This window comes from Neopelma chrysocephalum, unplaced genomic scaffold, assembly GCF_003984885.1.
Source record: "Neopelma chrysocephalum unplaced genomic scaffold, ASM398488v2 Primary Assembly neopelma1_97222, whole genome shotgun sequence".
Classification (NCBI taxonomy): Eukaryota; Metazoa; Chordata; class Aves; order Passeriformes; family Pipridae; genus Neopelma; species Neopelma chrysocephalum.
The window spans coordinates 3861531-3876276 of record NW_020925863.1 but is presented as its reverse complement, the minus strand read 5'-3'; the positions used below and the strand labels follow the sequence as shown (position 1 = coordinate 3876276).

The 14746-nt window shown below is 38.7% G+C and overlaps 1 protein-coding gene across 1 annotated transcript in view; it reads left to right on the top strand.

Annotated features, from left to right (window-relative positions):
* The window catches only part of PALMD (palmdelphin), a 49972-nt gene extending 37265 nt beyond the window's left edge, over positions 1–12707 (top strand). Inside the window, exons 5-9 of the mRNA XM_027671800.1 lie at positions 3970–4084; positions 4963–4996; positions 5092–5202; positions 5917–7011; positions 11110–12707. Of these exons, the coding sequence (XP_027527601.1) occupies positions 3970–4084; positions 4963–4996; positions 5092–5202; positions 5917–7011; positions 11110–11153 (1399 nt within the window). The 3' untranslated portion in view covers positions 11154–12707. The remainder of the gene's footprint in view (positions 1–3969; positions 4085–4962; positions 4997–5091; positions 5203–5916; positions 7012–11109) is intronic.
* The last annotated feature ends 2039 nt before the right edge of the window (positions 12708–14746 follow it).

Here is a 14746-nt window from a genome sequence, read left to right as displayed (position 1 = left end):
GAGTACAAGCTGAGTGAAGAACTAGGAGTCCTGTTTTCTTGTTTAATCTTCAGCTGGTAACATTCTTGATGGAATTGGTTGCTAAACAACCTACTTAAAAATGCAAAACAACTAAGGTCTATTGAATTGTTTGTAATGTGATACATGAAGGAGGACTAAGGCTATACTCCAGAGCTGCAAAAGCATTTGACTCACCTCAGAACAAGTGAGGACTTGCTTAACTGCCTTTTCCTCTTAGTCAGGAATCCTCCAGGGTGGTACCCTCCTATCTGCTTTTCATTCTCAAGCCCTTTTGTTTTTTTTCTGGGGTAGCAGTGGTGCCAATCCCAGCAGATCAGCTGGTGGCCAGCAGCAGCAAAGGAAAATCCATAGATTTTCTTAATTCAGCTACCATTTTGGTAGAGAAATCTTCCATTTAGTGTCTTGGCTTCTAAGGTTTCTTCTTTCATCCACACCTCTTTACTACTTATTTTTCTCTCTCAGATAAGCACTACTCAAGAGAAAGAAAATATTCAAAGGATTGATTTAATACAGTAGCTATATCATACTTCCATTTCTTTACAAAAACCAGAAGCCCTGTCCAAAAGATAATTTCTTAAATTGCTCATGTAGCTGCTAGACCCTTTCAAGACAAATACAAACTGTGATATAACTTCATAAAAATATCATTGATTTAGAAGTTTCTAAAGATTTAAACACACTAGAAAGATCCTGGCCTAACATTTTAACTGCATAAAGTTATCTTAAAAGTTTTCTTTCCTCAAATTCCAATGTACACATTTACAACATCCTCTGAAAACAAACCATCAAAATCTATGTCTGTATGAATGCAAAAGAGATACTTAAGGTCTAGATGCAATCCCAAGTCATAGGTATGAGAATTTTTCTCTAACCCCACTGAGCACTGAACCAGTTCTCTTTATTACCATACAAAGTGGGTGTTAGTATGGGTGTAAGAGCATACATAAACTTTAATACTTTTCTTGATCACCCAGCTAAATATATGGGGTTTATAATCTTTGATTTATTTGGGATTGTGTTTTCTCTCTCTCCCCACTCTCTCTTAATATCTCCAAGATTTTTCCTCCTCTTCTTTCACCTGTGTGTCTTCAAGTGTTTAGAACCAAGAATGAAATAAACCCATAGTATAAGTTAATGAATTTTCAGTTCATTACACTTATGTGCATTTTTCATTATTAATTTTCACATTATGATAAAATTGCGATCAAGTCTCATCTAAAAATACAACATTTCAATATATTAAATGAAGACTGTTCTGCAAGAAGTGCAGAAATATGGCACACGGTCATTACATTATTTTATGGCTGTCCAAGTATATTCATCCCCCTCATTATAAAATTTTTAAGTTTTAGCACTACAATCAGTACCTTTGATGAGAGTTCTAAGGCCATCTCGCAGAGGTCAGGTCTGAAGTGTTGGTAGCTTTTACATATTTTTTTTTTAGCTTTTACTTTCATCCTGAATTTTTATTCACATCTCAGTTCCGAGATCTGTGATACCAAAAAAGATGTTTTCATTAACAGATGAAAGTCCATGTAGTACTCTATTAGGAGCTCTACTTATCTGAGCTAAATAGGGCAAGAGCCATCATATTAATTCAGATTCCTCAAACAGTCACACAGAAGGAAATAAATAATGCTTATCTGCTGGCCTGCATTCAGCTCTTCCAGTCTGCTTACTTTAAAAGGGATGACAGACTTTTATGATTAATGTTGACTCTGGTGTAATATTGTGAATCCTGGCACACAGTAAAGAATAAGTCAAAATACAACACATTTTTTCCCTCAGGGTTATAGGCAAATATTTCTATTACCCTATTTGTAACTGTGTCTCAGATCGTCTAATTGTAACTATTCTGACTGATCTCAGCAACTAGTGATACGAGTTGCAGCTAATTTAAGTCTACAGTCATTGATTTCTGACATGGATTCAAAAGTAAGGGAAGGCATGTTTCACTCAAATGTGGAAGGTTTTGAAATTTTCTTTTTATTTCTTTAAGTTTTTTTCTTAATCATTGTACTCAGCTTTAACATGTAAGAAACATATAATATAGACTTAACATATAACAAGGATGAATCTGTGATAACTTTTAAGCAATACAAGCCTACAGCAAGTGTCAGTGGCCCAGAAGAAATTCTGACTGCTGAGCCTCAATCCTCCTTTTACATAACAATAGTTAGCCTATCAGCCAAGACTAAACTGGCAAAATAGTTTTGGCTTACATTGCTAAAATCTGACAGAGACTATCCACTTTGTATATTTGGTATCCCTAAGGGGTAGGCTTATAGCTCTCACTGACTAGACCTGGGCACAAACAAGGCTCCTCCTCTAATAAAAAGCCTCTTAAAAAATCGTTCCTTAGTGTTGGAAATCTCACTCAATTGCAATCTTAGAAAGGGAATGCTATTAGCACCTGATGCGAGATGTATCACACCTATGTGAACTACCCAGTTTTCTCTTGCAAATTCCCTTGTGAGGATATTGCTTGAGCAAACAGTGCAAACATGACCCTTCCCAGCTGCCTGTCCTAGGTGCACTGTACTAGTGTGCATTACATGACTGCCACTCTGCTGAAAAGAAGTGCTCCACAGAAATGAGATTCCAGCAGTTTTCCCAGAGAATTAAGAACACAAAATGCCAATGAGTGACTAAGGACACATGAATGTTTGTAAAAGCCTTAGTTCACAGTGCCAAAGAGAAGCCCTTGAAACTTTCTAGTGTTTTTAAATCTGTGGCTACACAAGCTCTGGACTAGACTATCATGAATGCTACAAATAACACCACGTGAGCATATCTTGCATTTTTAATCAAGATTTTTCCCCTGAAGAATCAACCTTCAGGTTGTCAGTCAAGCACTGTAACACCTGTTTTATCAAAGCAAAGAATTTTGAAATTCCAGAACCCACATTCACACATGTAGAACCATGGAAAACTATCTTGGCATCTTGGATCTGAACACAGACAGACACACCCTCAGAAAGCCCCTGCATGATCCTGGGTGTTTGCAAGGTCTTCATTCTCAATCCCATACAGACTGGAAAACAACAGAGTTTAGTCTCTTGAGCACCATCCCACTATGCAGGTTTCTTCCATTTCAAAATTCACACAATTATGAAGTTATTGCTTCTTAAAAGTAGTGTGAAAGCACATTGCTATTATTATTTATAGCTGTATTAATTTTCATATTAGAAAGTTAGTTAAGAGTAGTTTTATCTACATGTACTTGCAAATATCATTATTATTTTACCAAAACATGATAACTGTTCTGCATCTCAGAAATACCCGTGCAATTTGATTTCAATTGATAGACATGGTTCTCCTGAAATTGCAGCTTGTAATTATAGACTGACTGGAACTTCTCTCTGTAGGGGATCCTCCAGAATATGGTTTGGCTCCATATATTAAAATATATAGGAGGTGATGTGCTGTAGCCCTTTAAGTACTACTGGGTACAAGAATATTCTTCTGACTCTCTTACAACAAAAGAATTTGCTTCTTTTCATAATCTGTACCAGTATACATGCCAAAGTCATAACCCTGGTGTCTGTATACTAGATTCCTACATCTTAGTTACAACAGAATAATCACATTTCTTGAGACAACATAGAAAATTTGCTTAGAAATGAGGAAATTATGTGCAGGGCCTATATTCCTCATCTATTCCTTCCCTAAATAAGATAATTGCAGTCATTGTTTTCAAAGTAGGCTCAGAAGGAATCTATGGCAGGTTTTGTTTGTTGTTTTGTTGGGTTTTTTAAATGAAAATACTATTTCACACTTATTTCCCAATGCATGTGAAATTGTAAGCTGACGTCATATTAGAGCAAAATTTTTCAGGGTAAGTAAAGGGTAAGTAAAGCCAGCTTCACTGATGTCCATATTCACAACGTATCAACTCTGCAGTGCTGTTCTCTGTCTGGTATTAAATCAAATGCAATGTGATTGCAGACTGGAGAAGGAAATTGAAGCTCTGGAAAGACAGGAAATGGAAGTCTCAGCTAAGGAAGAAGCAATCTTAAAGAAACTGAAATCTGTTGAGAAAACAACAGAAGACATAATAAAGGTTAGTTCCAAATTACTCCAGAAATAGAGTTTATTACTCATTCATCATCATAACCAGGGAAAGGGGAACTAGCTGGATCCCATGAGTGGTCATAAGCTTTTGTCTAAAATGACAGCAGTCACAAGAGGGGCCAAGATATTCTATTGTTTAAGTGCCCAGATGTCTCTATTTGCTTGTTTATGGGGGTGGGGGAGCAATTCCTATCATTACTCATCTATAGCACATCTCCAAAAAATAACACTGCCACTGACACCAACCAGCAACTTTGCATCTCAGCCACAGAGAGATGTAACAGGTATAGACCAAGTACAGAGGCAGGTATTTTCATATTCCTTCAGGTGATGTGCCCAGCTAAACTGCATCATGCTCTCCCCCAAGCCCCTGAGAGGTTGTGATGAAACAAAACTTAATGCTATCAGTCATGAGTCTTTGTCAAAAGATCATTTTAGTATTTTAAAATCATCCTAAATCATCTCAAAAAACTTCAGTTCTCCAGTTGTTCTTGTATACACACATATACACACACTCTCTAAAGATACTCAGGGAGATAAGTAAAATTGAAAAGCCAAATGGTAACCTTTGAAAAATCTTTGAAGCCAACGAGGTTGAGCCACAGTGGGAGGCTAAGTTACTGTTTAATACTTCATAATATTTTGTCCTTCCCTGTGTGACTTGGAATCATATTGGCAAAAGGACCACAGAGATTTCACTTTCTCCCTTGCCATGCTCCAACTGAACATGTTTCACTTTTAGCCCCTTCTCTGTATGAAGCTGTGCACTCAAAAGGTTAAAACTATCAGGGAAACCTAAGCACTGTCTAGTTAACATCTTAAAACTAATTATCGCATTTATTTTTAACGGTTCTCTTTCCCACCTAGTCTGTGAAGACTGAAAAAGCAGGATTTGAAAGAGGTACGTTAGTCAAAAGAATATTTTTTAAAAGGTTCTTGTAGAAGTCAGTTAAAACATACTAATGCTTTATGGATCTGTGGATGTTCTTCACTCAGAGTCAGCAGACTACATCTATGCCAGCATACCTGACCTTCCCAAGCACTTCAGGCCTTCTGCACTGAGAAGTACAGCACATGCTGCCACCGATGATGAAGAAAAGAGAAAAGGTACTGCTTACTAGTAACTAGGTGTCAATATGTGCAAAAACTTCCTATTAATTGAATCTAATACACCTTAAGCAAAGAGTAAACATTACAGATACGAGACACTGCTGTTCTCATTTAAGCTGTGTTATCAGTTAGGTCATCAAAACTAAGAGGTGAGACACTGGCGTAAGATATGTGCCACTGAGAATAAGTCTTTTCACCACTGACCCTTCTTTCCAGCACTTCATTCCTTTGCCTGGCAAAACTTTAAGTACATCCTCGCTTCATATCATACATTTCGCATTTTCTACCCACACTTACAGCTGCTGGGCAGCCAGCAGTAGCCTGGTTATTTCCCAACTACCACAAAGCCTCCTAAGCTTCAGAGTGCCCAAGACACTTCAGCATCACAGCACATTGATCCCTCTCAGCTTTTATTGCTCAGCACAACACCAGGGGCAAGGTTAAATCTGGATTTCTCAGTCTATCATGTAATGAAAACTGGCTTCTCAGCAGTTGATTTTTCCTCACAGAGTTAGATCCAACTGAAAGTATTTTTTTTCCAGAGGATGACAGGGGACATTCAAAATGAGAATCCAGTATATTGGTTGTGTATGTGATAATATCAAGTATTTGATAATTCATTCCAATAGTCATTCTCTATCACTGTCAGAACTCTTCTATATTTCTTGTAGCTGCTGCATTATCAGTTTAAGCACTTGTTTCTTCCAACAGCATTGTTTGCCATGGAAATTAAAGTTGAAAAAGACATGAAGACAGGAGAAAACACAGTGTTATCAACAATACCTCTTCCATCAAAGGAGTTTAAAGAGACAGGAATTAAAGTCTACGATGACGGCAGGAAGTCAGTCTATGCAGTGTCTTCAAATGGCAGCACAACACAAAATGGCATGGATGAACTTGCTCCTGTTGAAGTGGAGGACCTGCTACGGCAGGCAACTGAAAAAAATTCCCAGTCTCCCACAGAGTATCATGAGCCTGTGTTTGCGAACAAATTTTGCAGGCCAGTTACTCCTCAAAAAGAGAAATTAGTCCCTGGACCAAAACTGGAAAACACTGACAGAAGAGAGATGAATGGATTCAGCAATCAGACAGAACTCTCCTCCAAAACAGAGTCCTTTATGCAACAAAATAAAGAGAATGGGCTTGATCTTCCAAAGGTAATACAGCCAAAGTCTCCCTCTCCAGTAATTTCCCATTCAGAGAAGAAAGTGCACGCTGATACTGAGAACAGGATGATTCATAATGAAGAAAGAAAAGCTGGACATGAGGAATTAAAACCTTACCAGAACATAAGAGAAAGACATAATGAGACAAGGCTTTTAAGTCCCCGCCATCTTAGTGAAACATCCCCTGCACCTCAAGAGGAGGAGGATGTTCGATACAACATTGTCCAAGCTGTGCCATGTTATGTGGACGATTCTGAGCCAGTAACAATGGTTTTCATGGGTTATCAGCGCATCGATGATGACGATGCAGAAGCAGACCAAAAGCTGTCACAATATGATGGGGTTATCCGTGCAGAATTGGTTATCATTGATGATGATGATGAAGATGACAGCAAATCTGAGAAACCAGCATATCATCCCATAGGCCACTACAGTCAGGTTTATCAGCCACCAGGCAGGAAAATCACAGAAGCCTCACAGACAAACCCTGTGAGCAGTCTGGGCACAAGCCTGAACAAGGTACCCCACAAAAATTCCATCTCCCTGCAAGAACAAGAGGAATGCTTAAGCTCGCCAACACACCATACTCATCTTCATAGCCAGGTGTCTGGAGACGGTACAGAAGATCCCTCACTAACAGGTAACAGAAAAGGAAAATCATGTCACTGCTGTTTGCTCATGTAGCAAACTGATATTGCTCTTATCTGCTGGCAACTGTTTCACTTAGTATATTATTTGGATTCTTTCACAGACTAATATGCTACTAATAATCATTTCTTTGCTCTTATTTGTTAAGAAATGCCAATCTACATTTTGAAACTCTTGAATTATTTTGTCTTTAGCAATGCACTATCTACCATACCAAAATTTGGAAAATAAAGTATCTCAGAAAAGCCATTTCTGTAACCTTTCAAGATTAAAAGTGGTTCTCTTTAAAGTTCCATTAATGCTACCTCAATTAGCAGAATTCGTTTTCATTTCTACCAGGTAACTAACATCATTGCTACTTATCGCTTCCTCCTCACTGGAATGTTTCTGTGCCTGTCTGCATCCCAACTACTTCCTAGATCATCCAAATGGCTCTTTAAATCAGAAAGACAGCTTAATAACCAGCTTTACCTTGTATTTTTCCAAAATCAGCATTGCTAACATTGTCTTGACAGTGTTTATGCAAATTTTAACCTTTTTTCCATTAACCTGAGTTAGATATTTTTATAGCTTCATAAAGGGAATGAAACAGTTTTCATCACTACATGTGGTTAGTCCAATAGTCCATAGTATTATTTTTGAATACTTTTTATATTCTATTAATACAAAAGGTATCTATTTCTTTCTATAAAGTTTTATAATGAAAGTTAAAAGAGCAATATCAAAATCTTCCAGAATTATGGAAAGCTCTTATTATTATTAAACTGCATTTAAGTATACTTACAGAGCAGCAGATTTCAGACAGTAGTCATATCCCACATCAAGGAAAGAATACTGTGCTTGAATTACGGGAAGATCAGGGATCTTGATCCCACATGCTCTCCCTCCAGACTATATTTCTGCAATTTGGCAACAAAAGTATAAGTTTGGGTGCTGCCCAAAACTGTATTAACAGCCCAGCAATTCTTTACACTACAGGTAAAGCCAAGAGAGGGTGATCTTTGGATCATGTAAGGAGTATTTTTGCATCAGTAGGCACTGATTTGGAAGAGCTGTTCAGTAAACATTGCTCTCAGCTTTTAGAAGTACCAACCTCACGGAGTCATGTACTCAACAGCTTGAAATGCTCCAGCAGTGCTGCCCAGCCTTTCTGATCAGTAAGGTCACCGCACCTTTCTATCACTTGGTAGACCTTTCCTTCTCTCAAGCACCAATCCTGCCATCTGCATATTTCCCTGTATCCTCCCATACCAAGGGCTGCTGCCAGCAGCTTTTATGCCAGCAAGTGAAGCTAGTACAGGCAAGATAAACCCCTCCAGCAGCTGCTCCAGCCCATTATAATTTGGGGATAGCCCTTTAATCCCCACATCACATATATATAGGCAGATAGAGAAGTGACTCCCACCCACCCACCAGCAGGTTGCTCCTGAACAGTTTTTTCATCCTACAGCCTGCTGAGTGGGTGCTCCTGAACAGATCCTGAAAATGAGTTTTTGAAATAGTAACTATAAACTGGCAGTATCATTCAGGTGGGCCATATACAGATCATGAGATGTTAGTTGAACACCTCTATCTGTAACCATCTCTGCTTATTTTTGTCTCCCAAGAGAAGCATCTGAAACTTTTACATTTGTCCCTGCCACTTGAACGCTTCCCAAACAATCTAGGTTCTCTTTTGAGGTTAATGGAAAACCAACACTGACTTTTCTGAAAGAGGGGCTAAGTGTAAATCCAGCAAAGACATTTGAGAATCTTATGTAAATCTGTATTTGGTCTCACCCATTTTCTTATAACTAGTCCAACCACCAATGAGAACGTAGCCAATTAGGAAAAAATTATCCCAACTAAATTAAAAGCAGTTGGGCAACTGCCTCAAAAATTCTCCCAATCAGCACTGCCTCCAAGAGAGTGTCTTAATGCCTAGCACAATTTGGAACTAGGCCATATTCTTCTTTACCCCTCCACCTATTTATTGCCACTCCCTAGGACATTTTTGATCAGTGGAGAAAGCCAGGAAGTGACTCAATTTTTCCCAAGCAGTCCCATAATCCTACTGAGACTTCTAAAAGGGAAACAAAACCAGGAAAGCCTCTCAGTCTAAAACAATGTATTACACAGAGCTGTTTCTCAGAGAAATGAATTATTTTCAAAGCTGATGCCCAGCCTAGCAGGTTCACCCTAAACATCACCAGTGAAAAGAGAGAAGTCAAAATTATTTTTGGTAACTCATCACTCATTACTAAAACAACAAACTGTACAACAGGAAAAAAATCCTCTCTGAAATTAAAGCTCCAGGAGGCAAATGCAGCATTTAAGCATTAAACAAGCACTGAGGACTCCCTGAAAGAGAATGGAAAGCAAGGAAGCACAGAACACACAAGGAAGATGGTCCCTTATGTAACGATCTTGCTTTGGGAAAGAAATGAACCTTTAGAGCAAGTTACTGAAAACATTAGGGATGGCCAAGGACAACTAGGAGGCAGAGGAATTGTTCCATGTGCCAATCTGTATAGAGAAATATCAGACTAAATTAGGAGCTTTTGGCATGCCCCCAAACTTACAAAGATGTAGGACATACCTCTTTCCATATAGGAACAGTTTTCCTTTCCCCCTGAGCTTGGTGGGGGACCAATATCTCAAAGTATGTGCCCTCAGAAAAACCATACAGAGAGAAGGATGACAATGCTATAATTAGGACACCAGTGTTTTGCATTAGTAGAGCTTATTTTCTTCTTTAAATTTCAGGCAAATTAATTCAAGTGCAAATGTTTTGAAGATTCAATACTCATTAGGGAAATAAAGAGTCCTTGGGGGGAACAAAGGCTAGACAGAGCAAAATGAATAAGGAAATGGGAAACAAAAGCTGAATAAGCAGCAAACCTACTGACAGTGTGGAACAGGCTCTCATGGGCACAAAGGCCCAAGGCTTTTAGCAGTCTAGATGAGCTGTTCTGTTTCCTTACCACTGGAACCTTTGCAACCTTCAAAAAACACAATGGAGACAGCTCCATTTGCATTGAAAAAAGTAGCATACAAAAATCCTTTTTAATGAAGACTCATGCATGCCATCTGTTTCTGTAATATATAGAGTAAGACAAAAACAGACCAGGACCACAACTTGAATCCCTTAGAATTCCTCAGCCTGCAAGCAGTACACAGTCTTACAGGGCCTTTGTAAGAGCCAAGGTTAACATCAGTGGCCCTATGATATAAAGTTACACTCAGATGCTTCTACGATTTGCAACAACTTCAGCATTCAAAACATAACTCAAGTTGGACATTTGCTGACATGAATAAATCAAGCAAACAGCTGCTTTGACCCCCTGTCTCAGTACGGAGACATATGCAGGATGAAGGAACAAGACAGGCTATTTTGGGTGACTCTTCAAACTAACAGGTCAGAGGACTGGAGATTATTCCCACTGCATTCTCAGCTCAACTGTGTGCTGGGGGGGAGGCTCTTACATATCAAACAACGGCATTATATTGCTGTTCTAAAAATAACCTTAAATCATTTGCCCTGCACTGTCACTTTCAAACTAACCCACATTATACCCAGTTGCAGGCAATAGCCATGCTAATGTTTATACAGATACTGTTACTACATCAGATAAAATCAGGAATATGACTAACCTCCACTCTGACTCAACACCGGGAGAAAAGACAGTTTTCTATGAACATCAAGAGAAAAGGAAAAAGCTTCCAAACAGTTACAGCTCCCACTGCGGAGTTTAGTTTAAACAAAGAGTTTGTTTAATTATTCATGCATCCTTTTAATCTGTCAGCATTCAGCCAAGGACAATACCATTTGTGTTCAATGTGTTAGTGAAGGTAACAGACAAACAGAAGATAGCTGCACTAATTTTCAAATAGTGATAATGGAGTAATTGCTTAATATACTTGCTTTATCGCAAAATTACCAGAACTAACACCTTCTACTGATTTCTTTCTATAACACTAAAACAATGCTTATTCTACTGGATTAACCACCGGAGGTATGTGTATTCTTCATTTTTCTAAATAAGGAGATTTTCCTTCAGAAATAGAAAGAAAGTCTTAAAATGTAATGACTTTGGTTTTTCTTTTTCAGCTCTGAGGATGAGAATGGCAAAGCTGGGGAAAAAGGTGATTTAACAGCTGTAGTGGCATGGAAGTAAAATTTATTACTCAAAGCAGAATAAAGCTAAGAAGACTTTCTTCCACACGCTTTTTCTGGATCATAATGCTTGTTTTGCCCTCTGTTTTATGGGCTATTTTGCCCTCTGTGTAATCCAATGGACTTTAACAGACTTTCAGATTTGACCAACTGCCACATACACACAAATCACATCCTGGATTTTGTTAAAAGTAGTGGGAAGTTACCTAAGACCATAAATGCAGTGTATATACAAGCGTGAAGACGTGTGCATACCTGTTCCCACAATCAGGAATATGCTGTTGCTACATACACAGAGCAGATAAACACCCACTGCCATGGAACTTCATGGGACATTGCTTCACATCAAAGTGTGCCAATCTATTCCATTTTCACCAAAAATGCCATCCCAGCATTTTCTTTTTAAAAGCACTGGTTAATAAAAAGCTAAACATGAAAGAGAAGATCTGGAAGAAATGTAAATATAAAAACTGCTTTCCAATCATGCTACCTTGGCTGAAATTTAAAGCATTCCTTTTTAAGTGACAGCAGAACAAACCAAAAATAGTTAAGTCAGCATATTTAAACATTTAGCCACCTTCTAGAGCTCCACAGTCCATTCACCCTCCTATGTTACATACAACAGTGTAGCCATCCTCAAACCTTGCTCCCTTCCCTGTGTTACATACGTGCTGCCCACTCACAACCTCATAGATCAATCCTGTGCATAGCACTACAAACAGCCTGACCTTCTGAGCACAGTTTCACCTCCCAGCTTGCTCAGAGAGTCCTGCTTTTCCAGGAAACTGGTTGCCAGACAGGCAGTGCCTGTTCATCAAAACAAACAAACAAACAAAAACCACAAAAAAGAAAACCAACCATAGTGTTTGGTATTCAGGTTTCAGTTGGCTGGGGAGCTAAAATTAAGCAAGCCTCCCATCAAAAATATAGAGTTGCCAATGGCTTGTCCTGCAGCCACAACAGAAGGTCTGTTATAGCTGCAGCCACTGCTGGGCACAGCTCTCCAGCAAGGTCCAAGGCTGCCACCAAGGAACAAGTTAATTATTTTCATAAGGGAGGAGCTAAGGGCCCTAGAAGCAGCCATAAGGTACAATCATACCTAGAAAAATCACATCCAGGGCAGATTTTTCCAGTACATAGTTTTGGGGGGGGGTGGGGGGAAGTGCCTCATAGCACACTACATACAGCCTTATATTCAAATCAGTACAATAGCTTTAATTTGCTAGGCCTTAGTCTGGTTTGAAACACTAAGCAGATAAAACTCAGGTTGTGTTATTCTATCATAGCTGACTCAAGTTATGCACCAGCAAAAAACCACTAACTTTTTCACTGGTCTTCTTTTCAAAGCAGGAAACTGAAGCTACTACCTCATACTGAGGCATGATAGTAGTAATTGGCTGACTTGTAGCCTCTAAACACTTGGTGGCTCCCAGTCTGCAGTATGTAATAATCTCAAATTTTAAGACTTGTCAGAAATGGTTACCTGGAGAATGAAATAGTAAATAAGAACAAATAAATTTAATTGTAGTACACTTCCTCTATGTGTATCCTGGGGTTTTTTGTTCTTGTTTTACAGTGGGTTTTTTTTCTTATGCTTCTTTTGTTATTTGCTGGTTGTGAGATCAGAGAGCTTTGCCCTCAACCTAAGAGTTGGACTTGATGATCCCTGTGGGTCCCTTCCAACTCCGAGTATTCCAGTGATTTTGTGCACTCTTAACAGGATACACCAAAAAGTGAGAGAGTAGGAAAGCAATATGATTTCGTCATGAGCAGTTTTTGTAACAGCAGCAGACTGCTATGCCTTCCCCAACAATCTGTGCTATTAAACTTAAATGCTCTGCAAAAGAGAGCAAAAATGCAATGACCATCATAGTACTAGTCAAAGCAGTTTAAAGGAAAGCAGACTGAAAAGAGACTTCACAATAGGGAATTCATAGTAATCTACAAGTGAAATTCACTACCAATACATGAAAAGTAACATAAGAGAAGCACGTTCCCAAGAACTTGTCCTGTGCTGATTGTGCTGTGCCACTTCCTCAGGTATATGGAGCAGTTCTTCCCTTGACACATACCCCTTAGAGAAGCTGGGATCAGATTGATGTGAGCACAGAATTCAGACCTACTAGCAGAATATCCCTGTTAACCATCCCTCTACTCACTTGGACTCTTACTTCAGTCTGTACCAAAGGTCTAAAATCACTGAGATATTAACTTCTGTGTTGAAATACAGAATATTGCAGTTTTTCCTAAATAACTGCCATTCATCTTAAGTTATTTGGAAAGAGATGTTCCCACACAGAGCACAATTTACATGCATGACAAAAGAAAACAGTCCATACTTGCTCAATCAAAAGCTTAAGCACAGGTATCCAGCAAACATCCATTCCAAAATGTCCATCCATATGAGCTGACTTAAATTTAACGACTTAATAAAGCTTGAGATTCTTTCCAATTAGTTCATTTAGGAATACTTCTTATTTTGGACAGCCTTCACACGCCTCAAGTTTAAAGAAAGCAAGCAAATGAAAAGCACTGTTACCTGAACAAGGGCGCCACGCAGTGTTACAAACTGGGATGGAAAACACAAGGCAGGCGATCTCTCTCTAACCTTCTCTAGGCAAATGAAAAACGTGGCCATAATTACTCTGAACATAATTACTCCCCATCTTGTGATTTTTGACAAAACAGGACACAATTTAGAGCTCAGTGTAAGGAGGAGAAACGAAGCATACCTTTTTCTGGCACATTCTGCAGCCTAAAATGTCAACTAGCAAAAACTGACTCCAAGTAAAGCACAGCAGCAGTGAATTCTATTGCACTTGAGTTATGTGCATCAATTAATTTTCCTTCAAAGCACAGGCATGGAATATGATTTGTAGCTAAGCCAAGAGCAAAGGACAAGTATTTGGAGGCTGCACCCAACAACTCAATCAAAACAGTAAACTACTTGTTGTGAGACTGCTCACAAATTTCTACTTGGCTGGGAGTGAGTGTTTGCCTGTCTAGAAGCAGCCAAACAGAAATACGCTAACTTTATTTTGTCATCACAAGTTTGAGATGAAAAGAAAACACTGAAACCTTCTCAATCTCTTCTGGTGAAGAAGTTTTCTTGACTTCAGTGTGACTCTTTCAGGAAGCAAAGCAATGGGAGTTTTCTTCTATGCAATATTGTATAATTCAAGGAAAAAAAAAATACAGCAGCCACTAGTGTCTCTACAACAAGATTGCCTGTCACCTATTTTCCTGTCAATATCAAACACTTCCATGGACTTTTTTTTTCAAAGGAGTATACCAGAAATTTTGGAAGTCACTAAATACAATGACACTTCCCTTCCTCTTATCAGTCATGCAGGAAAAGGGCAGGGGTGGTTATGAGAACAGACATTACATAAAATTAGCCAGTCTTTCAATCAATTAAGTTACAATACTGCACATAAGGGCTTATGTAAGAAACTGCACAATCTTACAAGCAATGAATGGGAAGAAACAAGTTCTCCAGAGCAACTGACAAATTTGCCAATTGTGAAGTTGTATTAGATGTCGAACAAGGAATTTTTTTTGTTCTTGAGGA